General features: G+C 37.9%; 1 protein-coding gene across 1 annotated transcript; it reads right to left on the bottom strand.

The window, feature by feature from the left end:
• rpa1 (replication protein A1) lies at positions 1-27,716 on the bottom strand. Its single transcript, XM_007554344.2, has 17 exons — positions 27,450-27,716; positions 27,071-27,118; positions 26,367-26,445; positions 25,763-25,871; positions 25,569-25,654; positions 25,166-25,240; positions 24,021-24,138; positions 23,172-23,274; positions 22,496-22,564; positions 21,971-22,163; positions 20,941-21,077; positions 19,531-19,679; positions 9,645-9,774; positions 6,186-6,362; positions 5,381-5,488; positions 5,052-5,138; positions 1-707 (listed from the first exon to the last, which is right to left on the bottom strand). The coding sequence occupies exons 1-17, from the start codon at positions 27,477-27,479 to the stop codon at positions 603-605; spliced, it is 1,803 nt and encodes a 600-aa protein (XP_007554406.1). The 5' UTR covers positions 27,480-27,716; the 3' UTR covers positions 1-602.
• Positions 27,717-27,869: the final 153 nt, after the last annotated feature.

Genomic DNA, 27,869 nt, shown 5'->3' with positions numbered 1-27,869 from the left:
GCTTGATTGCAAATATCTTTATTTTTTTACATTTGTCACAAAAAAGAAACTACAAGACAAAAAGAAATGTCCATGACTTAAATCTAACAAGCACACCGATGGTGCCAGAGTCGGCACCATCGGTGTGCTTGTGGATTGCAAGAATGTGAGAAATGGTGCCAACAAAAGGGGGGGGAGAAGAAATGTGTGAGCATAAATGTTATCAGGGGTATGCAGGTCCAGCCCAGGCATTTCTGCAAGTGCGTCAGAGGGTGAAAGAGTGCTGGTGACTGTGCTGGTCTGCGCTTAAACAAAGCCACACACTTCCCCCACAATTTATGCACAAACAGCTGGCTGACTTGAAGCACACTTTTCTCACTTGTGGCTTACTGACCTCTGCTAACAAAAAAAAAAAAAAAAAAGGAAAAATTGGACAAATAGATTTTATGTTAAAAGAAACAGTCCATCAGAGCTTAGAGTACCCCGTAACAGTTACTTTACCTTTTTAATTAATGAATAGCATAAGTAAACAAAAATACATAGGATTTAAGTCTAAAGTGAGACAGATTTGGAACCTGTACAAAAGAAAAAAGCATATCCGATAATCTGCATTGGTGCCGTTTCTACTTGGCTCCCATACTCCGTATGTTCATGATCAGCCTCTTGCTGTACTCTCTGTGGTCGACTGGCTTCACGTCCATCACCGTCGCTTTAATCCTTGACTCGTCCTGTCAAACAAGAAAATTTGATAAACGTCCGTTTTGTCTTATAATGGGGGTGGGGGGGGAAGAGAAAAGAGAAAAAAAACTAAAATATTGCCCATTAAAAAAAGATCTCAAAGTGTTAGTTGTGTTTTTATTGATAGTGAAATTGCACAAATTGGTCGTTCAAAATTGAATTCGCTTAACCATGTTCGCTTAAACATGGCAATTTTGAAAAATCCCACATTTTTCAATAGAAAGTTTTTGCACTAGAATGAGGTGGGTTTTTTGGTTGTATTAAAATAAGTATTTCACTAAACTGCAACAGCAACAATCGACATCAGCAACAACATCATCACATCAGACAACCGGTTTTACTACTGGTGGAAACGACAAATGAGTCAACAGGAAGTGTTAGGAGGATGATTGCGCCAGGTGATTTTTAGTGACTTGCTGTGTGAACAAACTTATTCAGGTGTGATTTTTTTTTAACTTGCACTTCTTGTTTAGCAGAAACAACACAATTGTGAAGTTGTATTTTTTTTTTTGACGTTAGCTCAATATCGACAAAGTTTTGCGCACATTTATAATGGAAATGCAGCTACTGATGTCCTTGAAACTTTTCGCATCTGACCTCCAGTTGGTAAAAGTCCAACTGAATTTGCAGTGACAACCCAGGTGATGAGCTACAACAAGGAGCTTTAGTATTTGCAATAGATGTTTAAGGCAACAACAAAAGGTGCGTTTTACCTTTCATGCAGCTGTAAATCCAATAAAAAGCATGCATCAGAGGGCTTTTAAACTGTGGTGTTAACCATGTAAGTGTATTTCTGCTGTATACGATACAAACTAAGCACCAGACTGCTTAACTCAGGGGGAAAAAACGACATGTAAAATGGTATTTACCACAAAAAGAAAAAAACGAATGCAAACATCCTTCATCCCCAACAAGACATTTGGAGAAGCCGTGTGAACTGCGATGGTATTTAGCTTTCACAACTGTCTAGACATGGAGAGGTCATTTCTCTTGGGGCCATTCATCCCTGCATTTAAACTGAGGTTACACTCAATTTTTTCTCCATTAATCCTCGGCCGCTGAAGGGGATAAAATACAACAAACTCGTCTCCCTTTGGACTTCAGTTCGCTCTCTTTAAAAAGCCGTCATATACCTTTGTACGTTCTGTTTTGAAAGAGATATGCGGATGTATTCAACAAACAAAATGGAGAACTTTTTATTCTTGCTTTTGCTTTCAAAAAAACCTGAAGGTAAAGATAAACTCAACCGTTTCCCAATCTTATCCAAACGGGGGGTGGGAGTGGCAACTACTTCCCTTAAAGTCCCAAAAGATAAAATGATGTTTAAGTAAAAATATCTTGTGTAATAAGCCCAAAGCAAATGTGAGGTATTCAACCAGAACATACATTTTCCACATCTCCACCCACCATAAACAAAAAAAAAGAAAATCCACAGCTTTTCGAGATCATCGCAATTGTCTTTGCATCCACAGAAGATCTTAATTATTATGATTTCTGTATCCAATCTGGTACAATTCATAAATCCATCAAATGTAGGTCAAGTAAAACTAATCATCTGTGCTCTAAATTGGATGAATTGTGATCACTGTTTTACTCCGTACAGCTGCTTCGTGTGCCGGCAGCAAAAACGGCAGCACAACGGTCTGAGTGGGTGGGTTTAGATAACATATTCATGTTGTCAACATGACTTGGGAGAATGTTTGAAAGGACAATACTGCATTGTTTGCACATCAGTATAACAAACTGTTCCAACATCACTTCTTTTTTTAAACATACATAAAACTGAAACAAAGTCCAGGAGACAATTTAATCTGTCTAGACGCAGCCGTTAGGTACAAGACATCATTAACGGTCCCAAAGTTTGAGTAATAATGATAAGTATCAAGACCACGAAAAGCCACAACAACGTGCACATTTACACCGTTGTGTCATAAAACCCTTTAATTGGTGATTCAAGTCAAGAGCCGAGTGCAACAGCAGAATGTTGCTATAAAATGGGATTTTGACGATCTGGTGGTGGCTCTACATGAGGGCTGTAAAGGGGAAAAATAATGATAAAAAGGATTACTTTACTTTTTTTATACGAGTTCTAATTTCATGATTTTATAAGAATCAATTTCAGCTCAAAAACTGAAAGTATTTCCCTCACCATCAAAATGCACTGAAAAGTAATGAAACAAGTGTTGGGTTGACAGATGGATGCACGTGTGAACATTATAAACGGAAACGCAGTTGCACTTTAAATTGGACTATGACTATTTTTCCTTTTTTTTGGTCAGTATATGCAGCCAATGCTTGTTCTATTTATTCATTTATTTATTTTTTTGCATGAATATCTGAACTGCTGATCCCTCAGTGGCGACGCTGAGGTTGTTTTAATGTCGGTCTTTAATTCTCTTCCATATTACCGTATTTTCTGGACTACAAGTCTGCAGGGTTTTTTCCCAAAGTTTGGGAAAAAACTTTGGGAAGTTTTTTCCCAACTAGAGCAAATCACATGCGTTTGTTCCACCCCCCCCTCTTTGTGATGGATTTTTTGATTTCCGTGGCTCTTACTCTAGAGCATCTTTCAGTCCAGGAAGTACGGTAACACTGGAACTGGACATTTAAATGTCCAATCAAAACGACCATCAAAAAAAAAGATGGAAACGAAAACCATTTGCATGAAAAGAAACAATAAATAAAACGGATTATGAAGTTTAAACAAAACCAACCACCAAAAAATAGGAGGGAAACTATCGAGGTGATTTTCATTTATGCGATTGTGACAAGTAATGAAGAAAATATACTAGTTTCAACTTTTAGTGAAATTTATTTACCGAAATCATTTTAATTTTTTTTTTTTTTTTTTTTTTTTTTACATTTTTGGACCTAAACTAGAATTTTATAAGATGGTAAAAAAAAAAATAATAATCATAATAATAATGCAAAAGTGATTAAAAACAGTCAGTTGACTTTTTGCTTTTGTTGTCAAGGGATAAATTCGTCAAAAAAAAAAAAAAATCATATAGGCCATTAGGTAATGATGCATAAGCCTTTTCATTTAAATATTTGCCATTTTGTGTCATAATGTCTGCATAAAGCGATGTAAACATACGCTTCCATGACTGTCTAGTTAAAAACGTGAACAGTGAGGCTGCAGGTGTCTGGTGAAGTAACCCAGGCTGTGGCTACATGGGCCAATACATGCTTGTAAGCTGTGCCATTGGCAGTTCGGACGCCGCGCTGACCGTGACGGACACACAGTGGTCTCTTCTGTGTGTTAAAGGCGGATGCCGTCTCTGGCTCGCCTCCAGACTTCCTGCTCAGAGTCCCAGCCCAATCAATTCTTTTATACGTTTTCCTCCCCAAAAAGAAGAAAAAAAGATCCACAAGCGTCTGTCTGTGTTGCCCAAAGGAAACGGCGGCCGCTGCTAAGCTGTGCAGGAATCCCTCACAAAGCTACAGAAAAACCTGCTTTTTTATTTTAGAGGTGGTAATGGCGGCAACAACCAACGCCAGGCAGATTTGTTAATGATTAAGGAAATTGTTGCAATGAATGTGCTGCAATCTGCTTTTTTTTTTTTAAAGCTTAGAAAGAAATTTTCAAAGAATTTGAGGCATCATTATTTATTTCTGCTTTACCTGTCATTCATTCGCTTTGTATTTATAGACCTAAAACGTTTTCAACTTTCTCATATTACACCACAAAAAAAAACAAAAAACCCTCAATGGAAGTCAATCTTTTCTGGCTAGATGATTTAAAATGATAGAAGAGTTGGTTTAAAGCCAACTCTTCAAAAGTTTTTAAAAAAAATAAGAAAATTAAATTTAAGATCTTAGATGAATATTAGGCTCTTTTTAAGACTTTTGAAGGCCATATTTTTTATTTTTATTTTAGACCAACATCAGCGGGAACCGTGCTATTGGAGGTTGGAAGAGATGCGAGACTGAATTGGAGATTTACCATCACAGTACAATCATGTGTAAACATGGCCTAGTCAAAGTAAAGACCTAAATCCCGCTAAAATTAATTTTCACAGATGGTTTCCATCTAATCTGAGCTCGAGACTCAGATTAGATGAATTTTTTGCAATGAAAAAATTGACACGAACTCTTAAGATCTGCAAAACTATTAGGAGCACAAAACAAAAGACTTGATGCTGTAATGGCATTCAAAGTTGGTTCTACAAAAAGTATTGACCTGGAGGGCTAAATACTGTAATATACTTACTACATTCTTCAAAGAACATATTTTAAAAATCCATTTATCAGCAGGCATATTTTGTGTTTTATTACATGAAATACAATTAAATTAGTGGTAATGTGCATCTGGTTGGAACCGTTTTACTTACGTTGTATGTTTCCAGCTTCACTCTGTTGCGAAAGATAAAAGTGTTGAAGTTCGCTTGCTGGAAGATCTCGTCGAATGCCGATTCATTCTGAAATACGAGCAAATGTTTTGTTTTTTTATTCTCGTTTTCGACGAACCAACGCAAAGAAAAACAATCAATACTTAGAAATAATTGCTGGGATTTCTTATAAAGCATGCATGGAAGAGCAGAGACACGGCATCTTTAAAAGTAAGTCCAGGGAAACAGCAAAACTCGAGGTTTATTTTTTCAACTGACAGTTTCACTTCTCTGAAGGAACCAAGTGAATTTTTTGGAGAGAAGAGACTCACTGAGTCCTTGAGCTGGCCCAAGTACGCGGCGTTCTGGCCCAGGATGGCCTCAGCGCTGTCCTGGAAGCAAGTCACCCACTGGTTGTCGGCGTAGTCTGCAATGTTGGCCTGACAAATGACATGGCAGAAAGAAAAATGTGACAGTGAATAAAAAAAGTTAAAGAAGTGTTTAAAGTGTGATGTTTTGCCCGATACTGCAGCTAGAAGACGGTGTGTATATCCTGCTGATTATCCTGGCAAAAAAACACACACAGAATCAGCGTGGAAGCAAATTCACAGCTTCTCCGACTGCTTGTGAAGAACAATATGTTAAGTGGTGAGAGCTACGAAATAAGAAACAAATCCATTTAAGATGTTTGTAGTTATCTTCACATAAAAAAAGGTTATTTTCTAACCGAGCTGGGAAAAATTATATTTGTGTTCATCAGTGAGAATGGAGAAGGATAATGGAGTATACAGAGGCCTGCAGCGGTCAAACATAAAGCTGTAAAAAGCCTCAAGTCAAATTAAATCTGGTCCTCATTACCGTGTTTCACAGATGTAGCTTCAACATTTCCAACTTTAATTGTGGAGAGCAGTTAGAGGCAACGTTGTGAGACGGAGAGAGGGACAAAAGGGAGAGAAGCACTGGTTTACGGATGTAGAAGGGCAAAGTATTGAGAAATGAGGAAAAAAGAATTTAAAGCGTAAAAAACAACCTCAGCTGAAGCCAAAAAGGAAATAGGAAAAAAAATAAAAAAATAAATAAATAAATAAATAAATTGCATATTGGTGCAAAGTGGGCGTCAGGTTTTAAGTCACTTACGGACAGAATGAGGCGGTACTTGAAGTTGGGAAACTCTTTATCACACTTCTCGCAGCGGAACATGCCATTCTGCTGGTCCACCACCTTTTTGTTGCAGTCCTGGGTCGGGCAGGCCTGGTAAAGGCAGTTCTCCTTACGCAGAAACACGATGGTGGCTATGCAGGAGTAGTAGTCGGCCTAAACAAGGAGAGGGAAACAAAGCCACTTTATTAGATGAACTCCTTTAAAAGAAAAAGGAGATGCAGTTTTGCAATCCTGACCAGAACGTTGCTGGTTAAACTGCTTTACAAAAGTATTCTGAGGAATAATGTAGCATGGATATAAAAGTATGAGAGCGCCTGTTAAAATGTCCAGTTTGTGTAATTTAAAACTGACATTAAGAAAAGAGCTGAGATATTCTTCATGTGTCTTTGCTATGAAGAATATCTGACCAAGAAGGACGCTTTTCTTTGGAGAGAAACATCCAAACTAAGTCGAATACAGTAAAAAAGAAACATTAAAGTGTCCCAGATAGCATGTAGGAACGTGTTCTACATTTTAGCCATAATTCAAACTGTTTTGGACTAAAACAGCTCTGTACACCTCCAGGAAAATACCGTACACAGTCAACATGGCAGTGGCAGCGAATTATGAACACCACTGGATGTTAGCTTGAACATTTCAGGATTCTGCTAAAAACGACAAACTTTGTCTTTAACTAAAATGTTAACCCATTAATCCAGCATCAACTCAAATTGTGTGTATGCATCATTAAAAACATTCAGTTTGCATGAGCTAAACTGCAACAAACTGATGAATTTATAGACACAAAGCCAATAGTAAGATGTTGCACATGTTTACCAAAGCAGATCAAATCAATGAAACAAACTCATGAACACAAAAACGCCCGGATGTATTCCAACTGGATGACAAATTGTCTCAATAAGAGCGAATGAGTTTGCATCACCTGTCTTTTCCTTCACAACAGATCTTTTTAACATCTGTCTGATAAGAGTGGCTCAAACCCCCCCAAATCCACGCCGAACATCCCCAGCAGAAGAAGATCTAGGCCACTGCATGGAGCGATAAAAGGATAACGGTCCACGCCGGAGCTCAGGTTGTAGACGTGCCATCTATTCATTTGACCAAAAACGTCTGCTGCGATTTGCAAAACAAAGAAGTTGTCTAAAATGGGTACATCATATCAATACATCCAAAAAAAAAGAAAAAAACTCCAGTGGCTGAATTTTTAATGACCATTTTGCTAAACAAAAACTTCAGAAGTCATTACGTTCCACTGTTTTGTTTTTTTCTTCTGATGAGTCTATTGATGTAAACGTCTCCAATTAGCGTGAGACTGATCTGTGAGGAGGGAAAATAAAGTGTTTTTCTTGCCTCTTTAACATATTGTTAAAAACGCAGCGTCAAAACAGACAAGCGAGTTGTGGCCGCTTGCTCTCAGAAGGGGCACGGCGTCGACGTGCAGACTTCAAGTGTTGGCACAGAGACTTTGCGACGAAAACAAAAAGTGACAGGAATTTGCTCGGCGGGGTCTTGAGAAGCCTGACCCTCCCTGCCATCACCTATAGGATGTGGCAGAGTCAGCGGTGCTTTGTCATAACCACACTCTGCTACATGACGCGCCAACAGGAAACAAGCAGCACAAGATTTAGAGGGAGAAAAACTTTCAGAGTTCACCTGACGTAGGCGAGCATTAAAACGGCGAAATATTTAGATTTTGCTACATTTTAAATAAGATCGTCATCAAAAATTAAAAGTGTCTCAGTAGTTCTATTCCAACAGTTGGCTTGGTTACAGTACAGCTTCAGTTTGTGTGGTTAGTTTTATAAGTTAAACATTAGGGGACTCAAGGCTGACACCTGAATTGTAAAATACTCAATAATCCTTCATTTGGCAATTAAATGCTGTTGAATTAGAGGAAATAAAGGCCAGCAAAACTGATGCACCTTTTTTCTTTTTTTACTTTTCCTTCTTTTTTCCATGTGAGAATTTACATTCATTGTAGATTGTGTCAATATCTGTTTGTTGAACAAATATTAGAACAGCAGTCTTCCCAATAATTAACTACATCATAAAACTTCTTTGTTAAACCCCTTTTATTATTATCATTATTACTGAAAGACTGAATTTTAGGTTTTCATTAGCTGTACGCCACAAGAGTTAGAAAAGCTTGGAATATGTCCATGTAATCAATCAACTAGTTTTTGCGCTTTGAAACCAATTCCTGAAGTAAATGTACTTTACTTTTATATTCTGATTTCGTATCTCTGTGTTGCTCTCCAAGGAACAGAGCAACTTAGGTACTTTCAAATATACATATGCAAAAATAAAGCAGCACACAGCATGATAGAAAACAACCATATCATTAGTATTATGACAGGGTCACTCACAGCTTCAAGCATAAAGAGAAGTCTGGTAAATGTAATTTACATTACCAATTTAACAAATCATGCCATTATTCACTTAGCCAAAGATTAAAGGCATCTTCCCTTGTGCAACCAATGCATTTCATCCCCAATATGTTTGTGCACACAAACATAAATCAACAAGGTCCCACAGCTTCACAGTCATCATAATTGGATAAATCTATTCATTTCCCCCCCGTCTTAATAAAACATTTTCTTCATACTGTGATAATTACTATAGTGCAGTGCATTGTAAATTATGCCAAATTACTCAAGTTAACATGTATGTCACCGTTTTCTCCTTGAGAATATTTCTCCACTTCAGTTTCCTTCAGCTGCAAATAAGAAGGTGGAAATGAAAGAAAATGCATTTGCCTGGCTATTGTGGGGGCAGTCGTTTCATTACAGGTGCAAGGAATGATGCCCATGTAATCTTGGCGATCGATGCCAGAGATAAATGTGACTTTCAGCAGGTACGGTATTAGAACGGTAAGTGGACCTCAACAGAGCAGAGGGATTAATGAGCAGCAGGAGATAAATGTCATTTGGATTTGATTAGAAATATATACATGGTGGTGCAGCGATATTATTGATTTAAAAACCAATCATTATACTAAGGGTCATCTAAAATCATTCCTGAGGTGTAAATGGTAGAAAAAGCTACAGAACTGGATGCTTTAAGTTTATAACAAAATTAAAATGTTGAATAATTGTTGTTAAGGACACATTAGGGTCTCCATAAACATCCCAAAAGTTACCACAGAACAACAATATTTGTTAAACACCACCAGTGTTAATGTACAGTGTTTTTGGAAAGTAGAGCGCTTCATTTTCCCCCCACATTGTAATGTTCAAGCCTTAATCCAAATTGTATTTAATTAATCTCTGTCCTCAATATCCTACACATAAATACCCAAGGATGACAATGTGGGAAAGCGGTTTGAAATTTTTGAAAATGTATTAAAAAGTAGATGAAGAAAATGCAATTCAGATTTACTGCATTTATATCTCAAGACAAAGGTGTGTGTGTGTGTGTGTGTGTGTGTGTGTGTACCTTGTCACCGTGTCCCAGATGCTCCGACTTCACGTCAGCCAAGGACTTCCAGTTCTCAGAGAGCCTTCCGCCGGCACCCCTCACCTCCGTCAGGGACTGTCCTTCCATGGCGTGTCCTTCCTTGTCAAACCTGCATGAATCACAGACAGCATTTGGTTAGATTCAGCGGTAAAAAAGAGAAAGAGACAAAAAGAAAAAAAAAAAAAGATTCACATTTGTTGAATGATGTTGACAGATTAGGAATCCAAGCTAGGAATTGAAATTAAAAATCTGAACAATTTTGGGAGAATCCAAACTTTACTGGTGCCATTCGGTTCTTGAGCCCAACCCTAATAAAGTTAACTTATTAAACTTAAAACACTCAAATCATGACTTTGATGTTTTAACTGGAGATGCATCCATATAATATCTGTATCGATACTGTTGGAAAAAAAAAATCTAAATTAATATCGGTGACAACATGCCCAATCCATGAGAGCAGATCTATTCAGTATAGTTCTATATGTTGCACTATGAGTGACATCATGCTTTATATTGGCTGTTCTACTCTTAATTGCACCGACTGAACAAATTAAAGTTTTGTTGTTTTTACATGTTTGACCAAGACTGTGAAAGTGTTGGCATATTGAAGTGTGCTGTACTGCTGCAGTTATCAAATAAATTTGTAACTCAGTACATTTATGTCTGTTTCAAAAGTAAAAGGCAATTCGGCACCGTTTTTCTGTATCAGATCGGGATCAGAAGTGAAAATAATTAGGTGGTTTCCTGTTTTAACCCCTTTTTCTGCATAGCCAAAAATTCAAACCACCTTATAGTTTAGATTGAACCAAAAAAATACGACCCGACCCCATAGACATGGAGTCTGAGCCAGATCCAGTCCAAGTTAAGTTTAATTATAGGCCCTTGGCCCAAAGCAAAAAAGATATTATTTTAAGTAAGATTTCACTGCTTTGGTTCTCAGAGCATAATTTGAGTAAGCAGCGTAAACATCTGTCGTTTTTGTAGCCTTTGCTTTGAATCTTCCAGCTCCATTTTGCTCGTTTGGGTAAGAGAGGTGCAAATCATCCAGGATGCATGATTGATAGGAGCGGAAAAGGGCGGGGCTTGTGTTGCGCTCGTTAACAGTCTAATAAAGTCTGTCCCTCATTTTATTTTTCTCATATACTACCTAATCACCTATTCAGACTACATTTACATTTGATCCTCCCTTTGCTGGTTATACTGTAAGTTTAAACACCAATCATGAAGCTAATAACTTCGGCTCGACTCGGTCTCTTAACTTCAGGTGATGACTGCAGCGAACAGCAGGTAAGGAACTAATCAGAAGAAGTAGTGCGCACAATTCAACATAACATTCGAGGGAAAAATAAATTAATTAGTTAATTAAAATGCATGGCATAACGGATCCAATTATGAACGGCATTAGAATTCAATTCAACGTTCGAACCAAAGAATGAGGCACAATAATCCACCGTTGTTTACATGTCTTCAGAAGACTGCAGGGTGCCCACTTAATAACAAACGAACCTTTTTCCAAGCGGGGAATCTTGTTTGCCTTTGTCAAAGCATAGATGGCTCATCTGAGAGCAGAGAAGGCCCAGAAGCTTTTGAAATGAATCAACAGCGCAGACAGATGAGTTGGACAGGGTCAGTGCTGTTATCAGAAACCCATTTTCATGCAATTTTCTCAGAAACTGGAGAAAAGACAAGAGGAGGGAGAATTAGAAGAAAAGGCACTAGGAGAACTGAGATGGATGGAGGTAAAACGCAGAGAGATAATTCAGGTTAAAAAGGTCAGAGGTCAACAGAGCTTAGTACTCTGGCGTGCGGCGGAGTCTTATGCAGAAAGGAGGTTGGATTGCAAATATGACCAGAACGTCTCCTCTCCTGCAGGCGTGACTAATTGAAAATATTCCAAATTAAATATTCAGACTGTAGCCTGCACAAAGCCGCTTGCCACCTCTGACGAATGTGAGCGATTCTTTCCAGTGGCGTTTGATTTCCCCGCTTGTGTACCTGTAAAGATTTGCTTTAATTGCACTAGCAATCGCTAAGCTGCCTTGACGCGATGAAAAGAGAAATTTCTGGACGTCTCAGAAGAGGAATGCCTCTGAAGGGGAGGGGGAAAAAATCGTGTAGCAATTTAGCAGAATTGGTTAATATTGTACTTTTTCGTGGGGCTGCTACTAACTATTTTAGTAATCAATCAGATAAAAAACTGCCACATTCTGCAGATTTTTCATTTAACTGTGTAAGCCTTTTATGTACATTATTAGAAACACAAAAGATGCAAAAACAAATAATTCAATTCGTTTTTCAAGCAAAATAAACATTTTATTGCCAGTAATGCAACATAGCATTTCTATAGACTATGCTTGATCATTTGTAGATTGATTGATCTTTTTTTTTTTTTTTTTTAGATTAACCAATTAATAAGAAAGACGTTTTCAATAGGAAATTTTATTTATTTATTTATTTTTTTTTTAAACACAGTTTGTACCAGGTAGCACTTTAGTTCTGGGTGAAACATATTCACAGGCAAAGAATTTTTTTTAATGTTAGATGCAAATGTATGTATTTATCGGCTTAGTTGCTGCTCCGAGTATCAATACTCATTTAATCACGACTAATCATTTCAGCCCTTCTACTTTGACAGTGATTTAAATCTACAGCAATTTATGTTTTAAACTAGTTAAGATCAGAAGTATTTCACACATTTCAGTGGAAGATTAGAGGAGAAATGAGGAGGATCTGTGACACTGCAAAGGCCTGACATAGACTATGCTGGGTGATAAATTGGTCCCAGAAATTATTGCGATAAACAATAATATTGTTTTGAGACCATTTTCAAAATGATAATAGTACATTAATGCTAGATCGCCATATCAAAGATTAATACACTTTAATCTTGTGAAGAACACTCAACACTGGAACACTTTAAATATTCTAAAAGAGTAGAAAGACAAGAAAGGAAAAACTGAAATATAAATCACACAACTGAAAAATAGATTAAATGGATTATAAAGACTAGATAAATGTAACTAGCATTGAAAAAAATAATCAGGATGGAAATGATCAAGCTCATTATCATGCAATAGATTTATTGCGATAAGTTTCAACTTAGTTGAAAGCAAACAGGCAGCATCGTTTACAGACAGACTGATGCCTGCACACTAAAGGGTTAAAGACCAAGCAGTGCTATGCATGCTGCAAACATGTCAAAATCCAGCGTGTTGATGTGTCTTGCGGACAGTACGGGAGCAGAGACGTGTCTGAGGAACAAGCAGGAAGGGATGAGGAGGAAACTCCAAGTAAGCAGTGTTCTCAGCTCCAGGCTAAGACTCTCAAGCCTAAGCTGAGAGTGGCAGAGACACAACAAATAGCATTCCTCCATCTTCTGTGACATTTTGATAGCCCCTTCATCTAAAGCAAATGACATGCTGTCAAACACAGAACCTGCTTCCATTGTAAACAATGAAGGTTTTGGGATGTAAACAAGGACCATTGTGTTCTGGTGAGTCATAATATATCGCCGAGCATGGGCTCAGACATCTAAAGATGTCTCAAGGTATTAGTCAGGCAGATATTTTGCAGCAAGTATATAGCATCACTAACAGCCGCTCCACTAAAAGTCAATATATCTTGGAATTGTAAATAAACGTTACCCTTGCAAGATAAACCTGAATAATTTATTTTTTTTGTAGGTGCAGAACAAGTTTGGATGAGTTTTTTTTTTTTCTCTCCAAGATTTGGATTAAATAAAAATGCAATAAAAATGTTGGTAGCATTAAAAAAAACAAAGCTGCAGGATGAAACTTTGGTAAATATATATATATATTATTATACGTGTTAAACCGGTCACTTTGTCATGACAGTATGAGACAGAATCTATGAGAAATAAAACAATCAACATCCTCTGCCTCCTCTTAGTGCTTCTACTCTCGTCTGCAAAAATGCACTGCAAAGTCAGAAACAGCCAATCAGAGACAGGAGGAGGGTCTTATTGCTGTCAAGCTTGTGTCAGGTTAGTTAGCACTGATGACGGCAGCTAAACGGCTTTCCTGGAACAGTGAGTTGTTTCTCTGCCATTAGCACATAGAGCGGCGTGTCTACAAGCATGATCAACAGTGCTAAGACCCTCCTCTTGGCTCTGATTGGTTGTATATTGGCTTTGATTGGAAGGCTTGCATTCCTGCAGATGGCAATTAAACATTTCCAACATCACTTAATCACGTTAAGGCATCTTGACGGACATTGGAAGTGAAGGACAGTATTGAACAGTGACTGTTTTCACATGTTTTGCCAATATAGCCGTGGCTTCTACTTGTCCAAGTCAAGCTTAATTGTCTATGGACGTAGCACAACTAGTTGGGGCATTTACAAAAGTTGGAAATGGCTAGTTTAGAAACCAACCCATACGTTCTCCCTCCTGATACGTTTGTTGATTTGATCAAATCAACAATTTTGCTCAAATTCATGCCACGTGATTTATACCACTGTGTCAAACAGCCTTTCCTCCTACACTGGAGCAGACATTTAAAAGCGTACAAATGCCTAGAGCCAATCAGTTTTTTTTTTGTTTTTGTTTTTTTCCTTTTCACACATGCGAGGCTACATGATGGTCTGGCATTCTATCCAGGGTTAGTAATGATTAGACATGTTCCTTTTCCACAATGTTTGACTGCATCTTACTACTTTTAATTACTTAAAGTATATGGATGTTAATCTCTTGACCTTGTAAAAAAAAATGTTTGGTGGGAATCCAAATACGATACATCGCAATCTTCTTTCCTTACTGCAAAGTTATACAATAAAATTACAAGTTAGTTTTCAGCCTCATCTGTTTGTGCAGCACTTTATGGATATTACATGAAATCAACTAAATAAAAGTGACATTATGCCACCAACCTGTTTTACAGGAGTTAAAACAGACAGGTTTTCTTGGCGTCTGTCATGGCGGAATGGACCTTCTGAATAGTGTGACGTCACGTGTGACAGGTCAGTAGAAGCACAGGGAGGAGGTGGAAGAGTGTCGTCTTTTCACAAATAATCTACCTTACATTATACTGTCACAAAATATAATACCTGATATAAAACTGTACAAAGTATTTTTGTAAAAAGTTACATACTGCTGCTTTAAACCCAAAGCAGTGAAATCCTGCCGTTAGTAGGCTCACAACAACACGTGCGTATTTCCAAAGTCAGAACAAAAATGTAATTTAATTAGTGAAACCGTTTCATTGCCCAGCAAAAAGATGCATGTAGCACTTTGGTTTGAGAATAAATTAGCACTACCAAACAACAGTTTAAATCACTCTGTATTAATTAAAGTTGACCCGCACCTTCATAATAACACTGTAAAACCCAGGAAAAAAAACAACAAAGATGATGCATTAATGAGGCGTCAGCTTTACTGGACTACTGGCAAAGCTTGTTTGTTTGTTTGCTCCCAGGCTCCTGTAATTACTGCCCCAACTTTATGACTTGTCTGTGGCAAGTGGAAATACTCGAGCCCTGATAAGAAAGACGGAAAATGTCAGCTGGACTAAAATGAGATAATGGGAAGCGTCTGAGGGTGGCTGCATCAAGGCCTGGGAATAAACCTGATAAAGGACTGGATAAAGAAAAGACTCCCCTGGCTGGCGGTAAGTCTAGAGGCAGCGTGACCCTCCCTAAATGTGCTGTTGCCACCTAATGGACAAGAGCATCCGCACAGGCGGATGTGGGTGTAGATTTCATGGCGCTAGCAGCCTTCGTTCAGCCATCAAACAGGAAGCAGCAGACATAATCACATTACGGCAGCGTTAATCAAAGATCAAGATTATTAGTGCGCAGAACGGCATTGGTTTGACAAAGAAACGAGAGCCATTTGATGTCCTGCAGGATGAATCAGGGAGCCATTAAAAGGGCCGCAGCCCAACTTGTCAAATGAGCACTTGAGCGAGAGCAGAGCTGAAACAGCTAATACTCTGCAAAGAGTACGAGACAACGGCCCACCAAGGATACACTATTCATTTGAAGAAGTCCCACAGGACTGCGCCAAAATAGTCAAATTAAAATGCCTCTGCAGCAGGAAGACGGCCATGTCTCAGCAGCTTTGGGTCTGTCGTTAAAGAGGGAAAGCCGTTGTTTCATAAAGTGGTGCTATTATGCATTTTCCAGGCACAAGATTGTATTATCAAGTTCCTACTGCATGTTACCTTCTGTTATAACAAAAACACTGTGCATGTCAAACATAACTTGACTTTGCAATTTGATGGCTTGAAATTGGGCCTCTGACTCCAAGAAGCTCCACCTCCAATACCTCATCACAACAATGCTTCTCCATTATGCTGCTTAAAGCCTCTTTTTTAGGAGCGTTGGACTAAGTAGTTCATATGATGAGCTCAGCAGACACAGTTGTACGATTGCTGCTAGTCTGGAGGGGTTGTCATTATTACAACATTCAAAAGATATTCATCTTCAAAACCCAGTGGGAGAAACATGGACAGTGCAAGTGCAAGCCCATTTTGTCAGATTAAAAAAAACAAACAATAAACTTCAATGTATTTTATTAGGATTTATTTATGGCCGATTTAGGCTTAAAGGTCTTCAAATAATGGAATTTCAAAAATTTCAATATGATTCAAGTATTTTCCAGGTCTCAGTTAGGTTAATTCTGGTAAACATATTTCATATCCTGTATTATTATTATTATTATTATTCTTTTTAGGTTTTTCCATCCACCCATCCTCCTTGATTAGCTAAATCATTTAACAAATCTGCTGTAATTTCAAAATTAAGCCTTACTCTTGCCAGATGTGTAAAAGAAAAACTCACATTGAAGGTTTTGAGTCTTCAACAGTGCACAGTCTGTATGTCAGAGAGGCCAGGAGAATGTTTTTATCAGGACAGATTTATGACACCAGAATGCACTTTTTTGTCCCAAAAAGCTAAATTATGTCCGACATTTAAGCAAATCTTCACGTCTTCCTGAACATTCTCTCCCTACAGAGAAACATCATTGCAGCATCATGTTGAGAGGATGCTTTACTTTATAAGCAACAGGGATGCCAGTCAGTTCTCTAGAAGGGTATGTGGAACCACCCTGAATGTCATTATTAGCATTTTAAAAAATGTTTTAAGTAAAAATAGATGTCATAGCCAAAATAAATAAATAAATAGTAAAAGGGTGCCAAATAAAAATGCTCGTCATACTTTTTCAAGATATGCATTTTCTTAATTAAATTGAAAATCATGCAAAATGTTCTTTACACTACACAACTATGGATACTTTTGTGTTTTTTTTTAAGTTAAAAGACTTAACGTTTCTGGCAAAATATGAAAAAAAGTTCAAGGGTTATAAACATTTATGCAAGGCAGCGCATGCATTCTACAGCCAACAGTCCTATAATGAAAAATAAAACCTCAAACAATCTTTATGCTGAAGTCCAACTATAGGCCTAATGACTACATATTCACTAGTTTGTCCACAGCTGCGTTGCGGCGCTCAGCTATTCTAAATTATGATGTCGTCTTGACTGTTGCTCTCACAAGAATTGACTTGAACTGAGAGTAATGAATCGGGTCTCGCCTCCTTCCATCTGTGACTTTGAAACTGTTCATTAATGACTGCCTCGAAACCTGTGGGAACCCGCTGCTCAGAGCAGACCCCCACGGACCGGCGTTTCTTCAGCGGGGAATTAAACCAACACCAGGATTTTAAGGATCATTATCTCTGGCCGCCCAAGAAGAGACGGAGTGGACAACAAACGTCTGTCATTAAACCCACGAGGAAACAAAACAGTATAAAAAGTCTTTGCAACGGGGAGTTAATGATGTGCAGGTAAATGGAAAAATAGCACCCCAGAGGGATCTTAATTAGATATTTTCAATCTTGTGAGCAAAATTAAATCCTCCTACAACAGAAAACCGCAGTTTGAGGTTGAAGTGTGTTGAGAAAATAAATTTAAAATAAGCTAGTTTTAAAACTTAACATGTCTTGATTCAAATGGCCTAATTGTGGTTTTGAAATTAGTAATGTATTCTGGCTCTTTGACCTTTATTTTACTTGTAGTTACAGCAGATGGTTTGCTAGGATCGTTTGAACTGCCTTTTGTCTGTGGGAAAACAATACAGTGGAAGTTGTAGCTTTTCACACTCATCTGTGAAAGGCCGTAAACATGGCAGGGGTTTCTGGCTTGAGATAGAGGGTCAGAGATAGCTCCTGGTTGGATGAGCAAAGATACGCCTTATTTGAATAAATTAAATACAAGAGGATAAAACTTTCTACACAGAAGTAACGAATCAGATTTTGCTCTTGCAACTTCTCCAAAGACATCTTTGCTTTTTGTTTGTCGTTTCCATCTTTTGTCTTTTTCTCTCTCAGGTAAATTCATGTGTTTGTGCTCTGAGGTTTCTGATGTTTTGTGATGTGTTGGTCTGGTCATAGTTTGCATCTGTCTTGAATAAATGCTGATTATTGTGACGCTGTTATCTCTGTGTGATCTCAGTCTTTGCGCACAGCATTTTTCTGAACCCGGGCATAGAGAGGATATAACGAGTCAAAAGGTTTTTAAAGTTCAAGAATTTTTCCTCTCTTTACAAGTGACAAATGTGATGAATGATAATAAATAACCGCCGGCTAATATTTCCCTATTAAAATAAAAGTCACATTTGTTAATCGACTTTCTCGTCTGGGAACTAGAGGTCACATTGTGAAATATTTGACAGATTCTGCCCAGAATGGTTTAGAAAAATCACAAATTGAGGAAAATGTATTATCGAAAAGTAAAAAAGCTCAATCTCTTTCTTCCATAGCAAGAAAAGAAAAGTTGTTTTAATATCCTACATCTAGGCAAGTTAACAGAAATTATCTCAATAAATAGTATTGTTTTGAGACGATTTTTAATCAATATATTGACAATGGTATAATAATGCAAGTTTGCTCTCTCAAAAGACCAATAAAGTTCAATTTTGAATAGACCATTTCGACACTGGAACTGGAGTATATTTTAAATAGCCAAAATAAAACCACCAAAAACAGTAAATAAAAATACAATAAAAACACACACACACACCCATAAGCATAAATAAAGTGGTTGATGGAGTTTAAACAAAATTGCCCTTCAAAATAATGATAATCAAAAGCAGCTTTCAGCTTTTATGCTCCTCTATTCTGGAAACTTCCAGAAAACTGCAAAACTGCTGAAACACTAAAATTAAGACTAAAAACTCACTTGTGTAGAGCTGCCTTTGATAGCATTTAATGTCATTTATCATAATGTATTGTTTATTGTTTCATAATGGCTTACTTTGTTATATTTTTATGGTGTAAAAAACTTTGAACTGCTTTGTCACTAAAATGTGCAGTACAAACAAACTTGACTAGAATGGAGTCAGTCATCAAGCTCATTTTGATTTATCATGCTATTAATCAAATAGCTTGTCGCTTACTGCGACAGGCTTTCCTCCTTCTACAAGTGAATTTCATCTTTCATTCATAAACTATGTGAGCTCAAATGGCAAATATTTCTGGATAATTTCTACATTATATAAGTGATAGAGGAACAAAAACATGCAAAGATAATTCTGGGTTTCAGCACAGTTTGCTAAAGTGATTAAAGGGTTAAAAAAAAAAGAAAAAGAAAAACCAAACACATTAACTATGATTTCCGTTGATATGGAACGCTTCACTAAAGTGCCCTGACCATGTGGCTGATGGGAGGGAAAGCTAATCTCAATAACGAGAATCTGAGCATGCCCACCTGCAAACTGCCGTTTAAAATCAGCACAATGTGAATCAACACAGACGCTGCCGGCGCCAAAATGTTTACTTCATTCAACTCTGGATGTATGCGAGGCATCCCAAGTGCCAGAGCAGGAACGCATTTCCTGCTCGACTTACCAGCCTCTGAGCTTGTACGCCTCTGGGATGTCTGGGTTGATCATCATGGTGCTGCTGAAGGACGCGGAAAGCGAGCGGCCTCCAAAGTCCGAGAGCTTGGCGCTCTTTATGGCTACGATCGGCTGTCCGGAGCCGTCAAACTTCTCCGCCTGCGAAACGAAAAGAAAATGTCTGAAAATGGGCCTCAAACGTCGCTCAACTCTGTTCCTCCACATCATCCGCAGTAAAGCACATTGTCACACAGATACAAGTAGAATGGAACACAAAGTAAACAAGTCAGTAGTTCCCCCAAGTTTTTCTGCTTCATAACCTTCATACTTTAAACGACTAAAAGAACCAGAAGCTGGGAGTTTTTTTTTTTTTTTAAAAAAAGGAAGATTGGAGCAGGGAGTGACTGAATACTTCATACATATGGAAAATATCTTTAAAGTTGTTTGACGCTGGAGCTGTTCTTAAGCTGCACGTTTTGTTTCATCAAATCCCTTTGGAAGTGGAATACATTTAAAAAGGAAACTAGAAGGGAAGAAGCTGCCTCTTAACAGGAGGAAGTGAAATTGGACTGAAGCCAGAAGGGAAAATAACAAAAAATAAAAAAATAAACGTTGGGAGTTCACTTACGTTATAACAAGGACACATTTTAGTCAGTAATTTTATTCTATGAGCTTAGAAGTATTTTTCAGGTTTCACAACTCAAGCAAAGAGCAGCTTTTCCAATATGCAAGGATGCAACTAACGGTATTCAAGTTTTCTATCAATTAATCAGATAAAAAAATTGGCACATTGGTCAGATTTTGCATTTAACCACTTACGTTTTTCTTATACATTAGAAACACAAAAGATGCAATTGAAATGAAAAGAAAAAAAAAAGTTTTATTTGTCTAAAATTCAACAACACAGCATTCTGTTAGTGGACGCCTGAACATTCATAGCAAAAGATGAAGCTAAAAATACTTTAACAAAGTTCAGCGCATTCTGCTCGACTCATCAGTAGAGTGTAGTGATTTGTTACTTTCTGAATTAACCAATTAGTAATTAGATACCAAAGAGTGCTTAGGAGATGTTTTTATATACTGAATTTGAACCAGGTGGAGATAAACATGCCACTTGAGTTCAGGATATTCCAAAGGTTTCTATTTATTTTAAATGCAAAATGTACATATTTCTTGTACAGTTTTGGCTTAATGCTGTTTTTTTCAGCAAAATTGCCTTCTTATATCAAGTCTGTTTACGCCAATTAACGATTAATCGTTTGATCACAATTATTCTGATTTAATAGTTTCAACCCAAATCATATTTTTTTTTTTTTACCTAATTTGATTTTTTTACCCAAAACGTGGCATTCCTTGAAGAAACCCTTCCACTTAGAAACACTTAAACAAAAACTCTCCGGCTCTGCGTGGTTTTACTCACTTCCTCTCCCCACAGGGTGACGGTCACCAACTTTCCGGATATGTCCATCAGACTCAGCGTCCTCTTGGACACTTCGCGGTTGGACTTGGTCGTCAGGCGGGTCAGCTCATCTACGCTCTTGCACACTCCAATCACATCTGTAACGCAAAACAAGAGAAAAAAAAGGCATTAAGAATAGCAGGACACGCTAGATTTACGGCACCAACGTTCTGAACCTCCGTGTACAGCCCTGTTCCATTCGCATGGAAACATACGCTGAATATCCTCTGAGAAACACAAAGGATTTATAAAGTACATCTAATTTCTAAAGCTGCCTCAGGTAATTCTTCTTCATTTAGCAGTGAAATAAAAAGGAATCAGCTGTTACTTTGAGTGTTTCATATCCATAGCAGCATGAATGTTTTTGTTTTTAGGAATCTACTTAAGGATCGGAAAATTACACATTATGAACGTTGAGATTTGAACTGTTTAAAGGGAAGATTCATATTACAGGAAATGCCAAAAATCTGGAAGATGAATTTATTTACATAGGACTATTTGTTTCATGATGCTTAAGTCACAGCTACAACCAGGTTCATATTTACAAGACAAAAAGGGAAAAAAAATAGAAATTAACTATAAATTTCTTAAAAAGACTAAATATATGTCATGAAAAAACTCAGAACAATTAAAAAAAAAAAAAAAAAAGTGGATTACTTGGAGAAACTTTTCCAGTATCTGAGATTCTTTAAATGTAGTCCTAGGCTGATTTAGATAATCTTACACAAAATGTGACGTTGTTTCGCATAGAAGATGTTTATGTGCGACTCAAATTTTTGCCCATACATATGCAACATTTAAAACCTGCGACTGACGTATGTAAGGCCAACTAATTTAATAGATTAAATTACTTAACATTAAGGACATTGAAGCCTCAATTTTAGATAAATTTAAGACTTTTTAAGGACACGCAGACACCCCAATTAAAGTTTTACATTTTCTTAAAGTTTCCGTTTGTGATTATGCAGTTTTCATAGTTGCGCGTCCTTACCAACGATAGCGTCTTTCTCTCTGTTCTCCAAGTCGCCGATGGGGACAAAGTCGCACTGCACCATGGGAACGTCGCAGCTGTCCTCACAGGGAATGACGGTGGACTCTCCGTTGAGAGTCATTTCGTAGTCGTTCTTCACCGACGTGTACTGCTTGTTTGCGATCTTCAGAGAGCCCTTGGAGATGTAGTAGACCTGGCGGAGGCAGGAGGGATGAAGCCGGCACGTTACTCAGAGATCTGGGGGAGCATTTTCACCTGACTTGAATGGTGCAAACGAGATAGGACTTCAGACAGCAGGGGAGGTAGGGAGGCATCAACAGAGCCTGGCAGATGATCATAAGCTGCTTATTGTATGGGTACGGCGCTGCCAGATGACTCATTCATAGTCTCTGTGGTTTTAACGTGCAGAGTACCGGCAGCTGTTGACAGAGCGCCGCGCTGCCAGAGCTGTCTAACGGCGAAGGAGGAAGAAAAGTTTTCCGGCAGGTAGTTTGGGAAATCCCGGGTCTGGAGGAAGAATCTCACCTTGCCGACCTCGATGAGAGAGAAGAACTTGTCGACTTCTTGGTTGAAGCCGGTAACACGGATCTCCCCCTGGAGTTAGAAACACAAAATCTTTTTTTTTTTTAAAATAGACAAACTTTGGACACAGATATTGGAGTTTATTTATATATAATAATAATTAGTGATGCACTGATCCACGTTTTTCTACTTCCAATACGATATCTTAGGTTTGGTATCAGCCGATATCGATACGATACAAAAAACCCCGGCTGAATTAAAGTTTATTTCTGTAAACAAACAGAAAGAAATGTACTGCGCAACAAATTTATTGGATAACTCTGCACCGGTACAACACACTTCAATACATGTAAAAAACAACAAATATTTAATTTGATCAAACACATTAGGAGTATGACAACCAATGTAAAGTAAATAAACTGAAACTGACAAAACAATATGTTGACTACTTTGGTCAAACGTAAAAAATAAACTGCAACAAACAATCTTTCAAACGGTTCAGAAAGTGCAATTAATGTACAATAAATAAAGCATGACATCACTCAAAGCACAAGGGATAGAATTAGATTGACTAGATCTGACTTTATGGACTGGACACATGGTCACGGATACATGAACGAGAATCTTTTTCAATATCAGACCAGTGCATCCTTAATAAAAACAACAGATAAAAACTTACACTTTCATCTACGATCTCCATAGAGAAGAGTTTTCCTTCGCCTCGAGCATTGCTCCACGTACGAATGGAGCTCTTATTGGTCACACGAGCCCGGATCGTCCACCTTTAAGAGAAATTTATTGCTCATTAAAGCTTTGTAAAGCAAAAGTTTCCCTTTTCCAAGGATATGCATACATAAATGTATGAATGAACGCATTTAGTCATTCATTCATTCACAATCTGTTCTTTGCAGCTTTTGAAAACAGGTTTCCAGGACTTCCATTCATTTAAAAATCTTTGGCTTTTCTTGTGTTTACTTCTTAGCTAGGTAGTCAATTTCAATACCAGTGAGGTGCTTAAAATAAACTTAGTAAAAGTACAAAGATGTAAAAGAACACATAAAAAAAGGGAAAGTAGCCTGAAAAGAAGACAGCAAAGGGGCTGTTATTTTTATTTTTTTTGCATTTTTTTAGTATTCCAGACTGAGGTTTTGCAATGCTAGGTGCATAAACTGCTAATGCAAGATGTTCAAAAAAGCTTAAAATTAATAGTTTAGTTTTTGTTTAAAAATACCACTCTACTCTGCAACCACTAATGAAAGAAAGGCTAGAAAAGAAATACATATATCCACCCGAGTGTCAAGCCTGCCTATTTGACAACTTTCTCCACACCTATAGTGATTTATAAGCCTGGCAGACCTCCAGGCTTAACTTGCCTCTCCACCAGACTAATTACTGTTTATTTTAAATAGGGTTTTAGTAACAGTGACAGAAGAGAGTGCAAGAATCACAACATAAAATTACTATATTTTCAATGAATGTATATTAAAATTGTTACAATTCAAACGACCAATAAAGCATGCATACTGACTTGGACTGGTAGGGGTTGAGGCTGGCGATGGGGACAATTTTGGAGCTTCCTCCTGGAGTATCAGGCAAAGCAGAAGGAATCTTCTTTGCAAAGTCTCTCTTCAAATTTCTGACCACAGCTAGAGAAAAAGAGGGGGAAAAAAAGGAATAAATAACTAACAGAAGTGGAAGAATCTAATTTCTTTGGATTGCAACCGCTTGATCGGCGTAATTATCCCACTTCACGGGGGGAAAATCTCAACGAAAAGACGCAACGCTTCAAAATTTTACCGACTTGACTCCCGCCAAGCCCGGCGATTGAAACAGATGAGGATGTTATTAAACCAGCTGGCCCCAGATACGTGATCCGGCATTTTAGGTGAGAAGCATGACTCGCGTTCCCACAGAATCGGGGCCGAGCGTAAAGCACTGCAACAAACCGGAGCAGCTCTTCCCGAGCGCAGCACATTTGATTTGTGTGCGTCTCACGTGGAGGATTAGAGTTCAAAGTGTCCACTTAAGTCCTCCCACTTTGCAAACCACTGCACTTCTGGTAATTAAGCCCCCCACTTCTCCCCAGATCAAGCAAGCTCACTGAGAAATGAACAATGACTGTGCTGATGATGACCAGGACGGCTGCCACAATCTTAATTCCCCACAAGGCAGATTTGAGGGATGAATACCTCCCATGACACACGCGGGGGAACACAGAGAAACCACGGCGACGGCTGAATTTCACATCTCTGCAGGCTAAAATTGCTAGAAAACATGTTTGACATGACCACCTTGTTGTCTTTCACGGACAAGTAAATGTTCTGATCTAATCCACACTTTTGAACAGTGCCACTCAAACCGAGGTGTATAAAACATAATAACTGCACACACAGGCGAAGATGGATATGCTCGCAGACAGGAAACCAGATGGATTTGGTGAATTTCACGGCAAAACAAAAATATTTCCACAAATTAAAAATGCAAATATTTCTACAAGGGCTGTCAAAATTATTCCTGTCATGGGAATCTTTAGGTCACCTCTCTGCGACGGATAGCTGCTGCCACCTGGTGGCCATTTTTGATAGCAATTTCATTTCTGTTGTGAATTGTAAAACATTACACTTTCCTAAATTTTATTTATGTTGAGCAGGTTAAATGCAAGCTTTCACTCACCTTCATTTCTGTTTTGTGGCTGCAGAGGCGGTCTGCTTTCAGGGACTGGAGCTGGTTGCGGGCCTCTGCTCTGACCTGATGGGGAAATGTACATTAAAACAATCAGAATTAACTTCACTGTCCAAAATTATGTGCACAAAAATGTTTTGAATTTGATTTCAAGCACTCACTCTGTTACAAAAATGAAGCATAATCTAAATATTTTAGTACTAAACATGTAAACGATGTACAGAAACTTTTTTAAAGTGCAGAAGAGCAAAGGAAATGAGAAAAAACAAAATGCAGCTCAAACATTATTTTTTGTTTACATGTCTGTAAAGGAATAGGAAAACAGTGATGTCTGTGATTATTTCCATGCATATTCACTGCGTCACGACAGCTTGAACGATGAGAAAATGCTCACCGTCAGAGTAAGGAACTGGGTCTCCTATTTTACCAGAGGCGTCAGCAGGTTTGATGACGTCGATTTCTAAAATGATTACCACTCGTCTGCAAAGACAGATAATACATCAGAATAGTTGGAGGGGGGAAAAAAAGAAAGAAAGAAGAAGAAATGCGATATTTCCAACAAAATCTAATCCAGCGAAATCTTCATACCGTCCATCTTTGAGCATATTGGTGACCTGCCTCTTCAGGACGCACACGCAGTTTGGGACCAGAAGGTTTTCCTCGGCCATGTAGTTTAGCTGAGTGGAGAGCATGAAGGCTGCAGAGAGGCGCAACATGAGAGGAAAGCATGAACTGGAAATCCTACTGCAAATGTTTAGGAAAACCAATATATGCAAGAATCACTTTCACATTTCAGATGAGATTTAAATGTGAATCTTTCTTCTTTTTTTTTGCAAACAAACTACCTTAAAAACTAAAAAAAAAAAACAATCAACTAACAAGAAGGCTGGGCTTATACCCCCAACCTACTTCCTAGTGGGTCAACGATTTGACATCCAGCTACAAAGGAAAACTATGACGAACCAACAGAGTCATTTAGTGTAATGTTTTTGGCAAATCCTGATCAAATCAGTTTCTAATCAATTATTTGAAAGCATATGTCCCATCACAAAACATTCAGATGCACTTTTGTTTGGAAATGTAGCTAAAGAAGCTTATAGTTTACATAACTTACATCCTTTCATCCCACAAATGGAAATGAATCGCATTCAAAACATTCGAGCAAAAATAAATTAGAGACAAAATAACTTACATGACAGTGTGTGTCGTCCATCGCTCATCATCACCCTGAAGCGAGAGGGCCCACTCCCGCCATCGATCTTGCGAATGTTCTAAAAGTTAATGTAAAAACTGTTGACTATACAGATGGAAAATTATGGTTTAAGCAAAATTATACTTCTCAAGTGGAACAAGATGAAAAAAAAGGCATTACAAAATACTCCTGCAATACCGTAAACCTTGTAATAGTTACTGACAAGAGACTTTGGACAACCACTAATATTCCCAACTAAAATAAACCTTGGCAGGAAAAAGACAACAAAAATGGTGGATTCAGCAAAAAACAATGAATGGGGGGAGGGAAGCACAAATTTAACTTTAGAGGGTTGGTATGAAAATAGCTGGATGCATTGAAGACTCTTTGAGGCCCAAGACTGAGATTAATCAGTGTAAATGCAAAATTAGATACACAAGTTAACACATATCTACATTTAAAAAAAACGCTCAAAGTTTTTTCATTGAAAGTTATTCTTAATACTCTTGCATGCAAAGAGATCTACTTTTATCGTGCAACTTTTTTTTTGATAATGTTGACAACTCGTCTTTCCGTTCAAAATGTGTTGTTTGCGGAATAACAAGTATGGTTCCGTCAATCAAATGGGTTGATTAAAGTCATTTACAAGCCGTTTCGGCTGTAATTAGTGGCGCAGCTGTTGCATAAAAAAGGTTGTTACTCACCACCAACTGTAGCACTGCTTCGTTCCAACCGCTGCCATTTGCTAAAGCCTGGAAAATGATTAAGGGGGTTGGGGGGAATCAATTTTCACAAATATCTCATCACATAAATACACGTTTTTCCATTCAAATTAGCTTACAAACTTATTTCCATCTATATTCGACTGTAATTTGGATTGAGTTAGTTGTATTTTCTGTTCTGTTAAAAGATTAGCAAACCCCAACATGACTTTTTAAAACGTACATATAAAAGTATATTCTGCAAACAAATTAATGTCAGCTTGATGTTGACTACAACAAGGACAGTTTGGACATAATGATAAACCAAAACAGGCTTTACAACACTTTATTAATATAGTTCGTTTTTATAAATCAGTCTTACCTCTATCGCGCCCGTTGAAAGACTTGCCATGACTGTAATTGGGTAGTTTAGTAAGAAAATACGACTTAATTTGACGACTAGTAGACAAACAGGTCGACGAACCACTGACTAACAAATGCAGTCAAACTGCGTCTGAGGCGCCAAAAGCTGACAAGGACGCGCGAAGAGTTGAGCGTGCTGTCAGTTTCCGTTTCCGCTCACTGATCTAAGGTAAGCTTAGAATTATTCAGAGAGTTTAAACACAGCTAAGAGTCGCTGCGAAACTGACCTGAGATCGGTCGCGCCAACCAAACTGTGACGTCAATATTTTAATGTGGTGCGTTCAAGGAGGTACGGAAACAGGCTACTTATAACATATTCAAAAAAGATGTTTGTGCCTTTTTCAAATAAAAAGTAAAAAGGGAGGTGAAACTCTGTTAG

This window comes from Poecilia formosa, unplaced genomic scaffold, assembly GCF_000485575.1.
Source record: "Poecilia formosa unplaced genomic scaffold, Poecilia_formosa-5.1.2 Scaffold63, whole genome shotgun sequence".
Classification (NCBI taxonomy): Eukaryota; Metazoa; Chordata; class Actinopteri; order Cyprinodontiformes; family Poeciliidae; genus Poecilia; species Poecilia formosa.
This window is presented reverse-complemented; position numbering and strand designations above follow the sequence as displayed.

Bases quoted from the DNA above. Each gene is read 5' to 3' on its own strand.
- rpa1 (XM_007554344.2), bottom strand. From the start codon at position 27,479: ATGGCAAGTCTTTCAACGGGCGCGATAGAG. The intron at 26,446-27,070 runs GTGAGTAACAAC...ATTAACTTTTAG, and splicing joins AAGCAGTGCTACAGTTGGTG to AACATTCGCAAGATCGATGG. The intron at 6,363-9,644 runs GTACACACACAC...CTCCTTGTTTAG, and splicing joins ATCTGGGACACGGTGACAAG to GCCGACTACTACTCCTGCAT.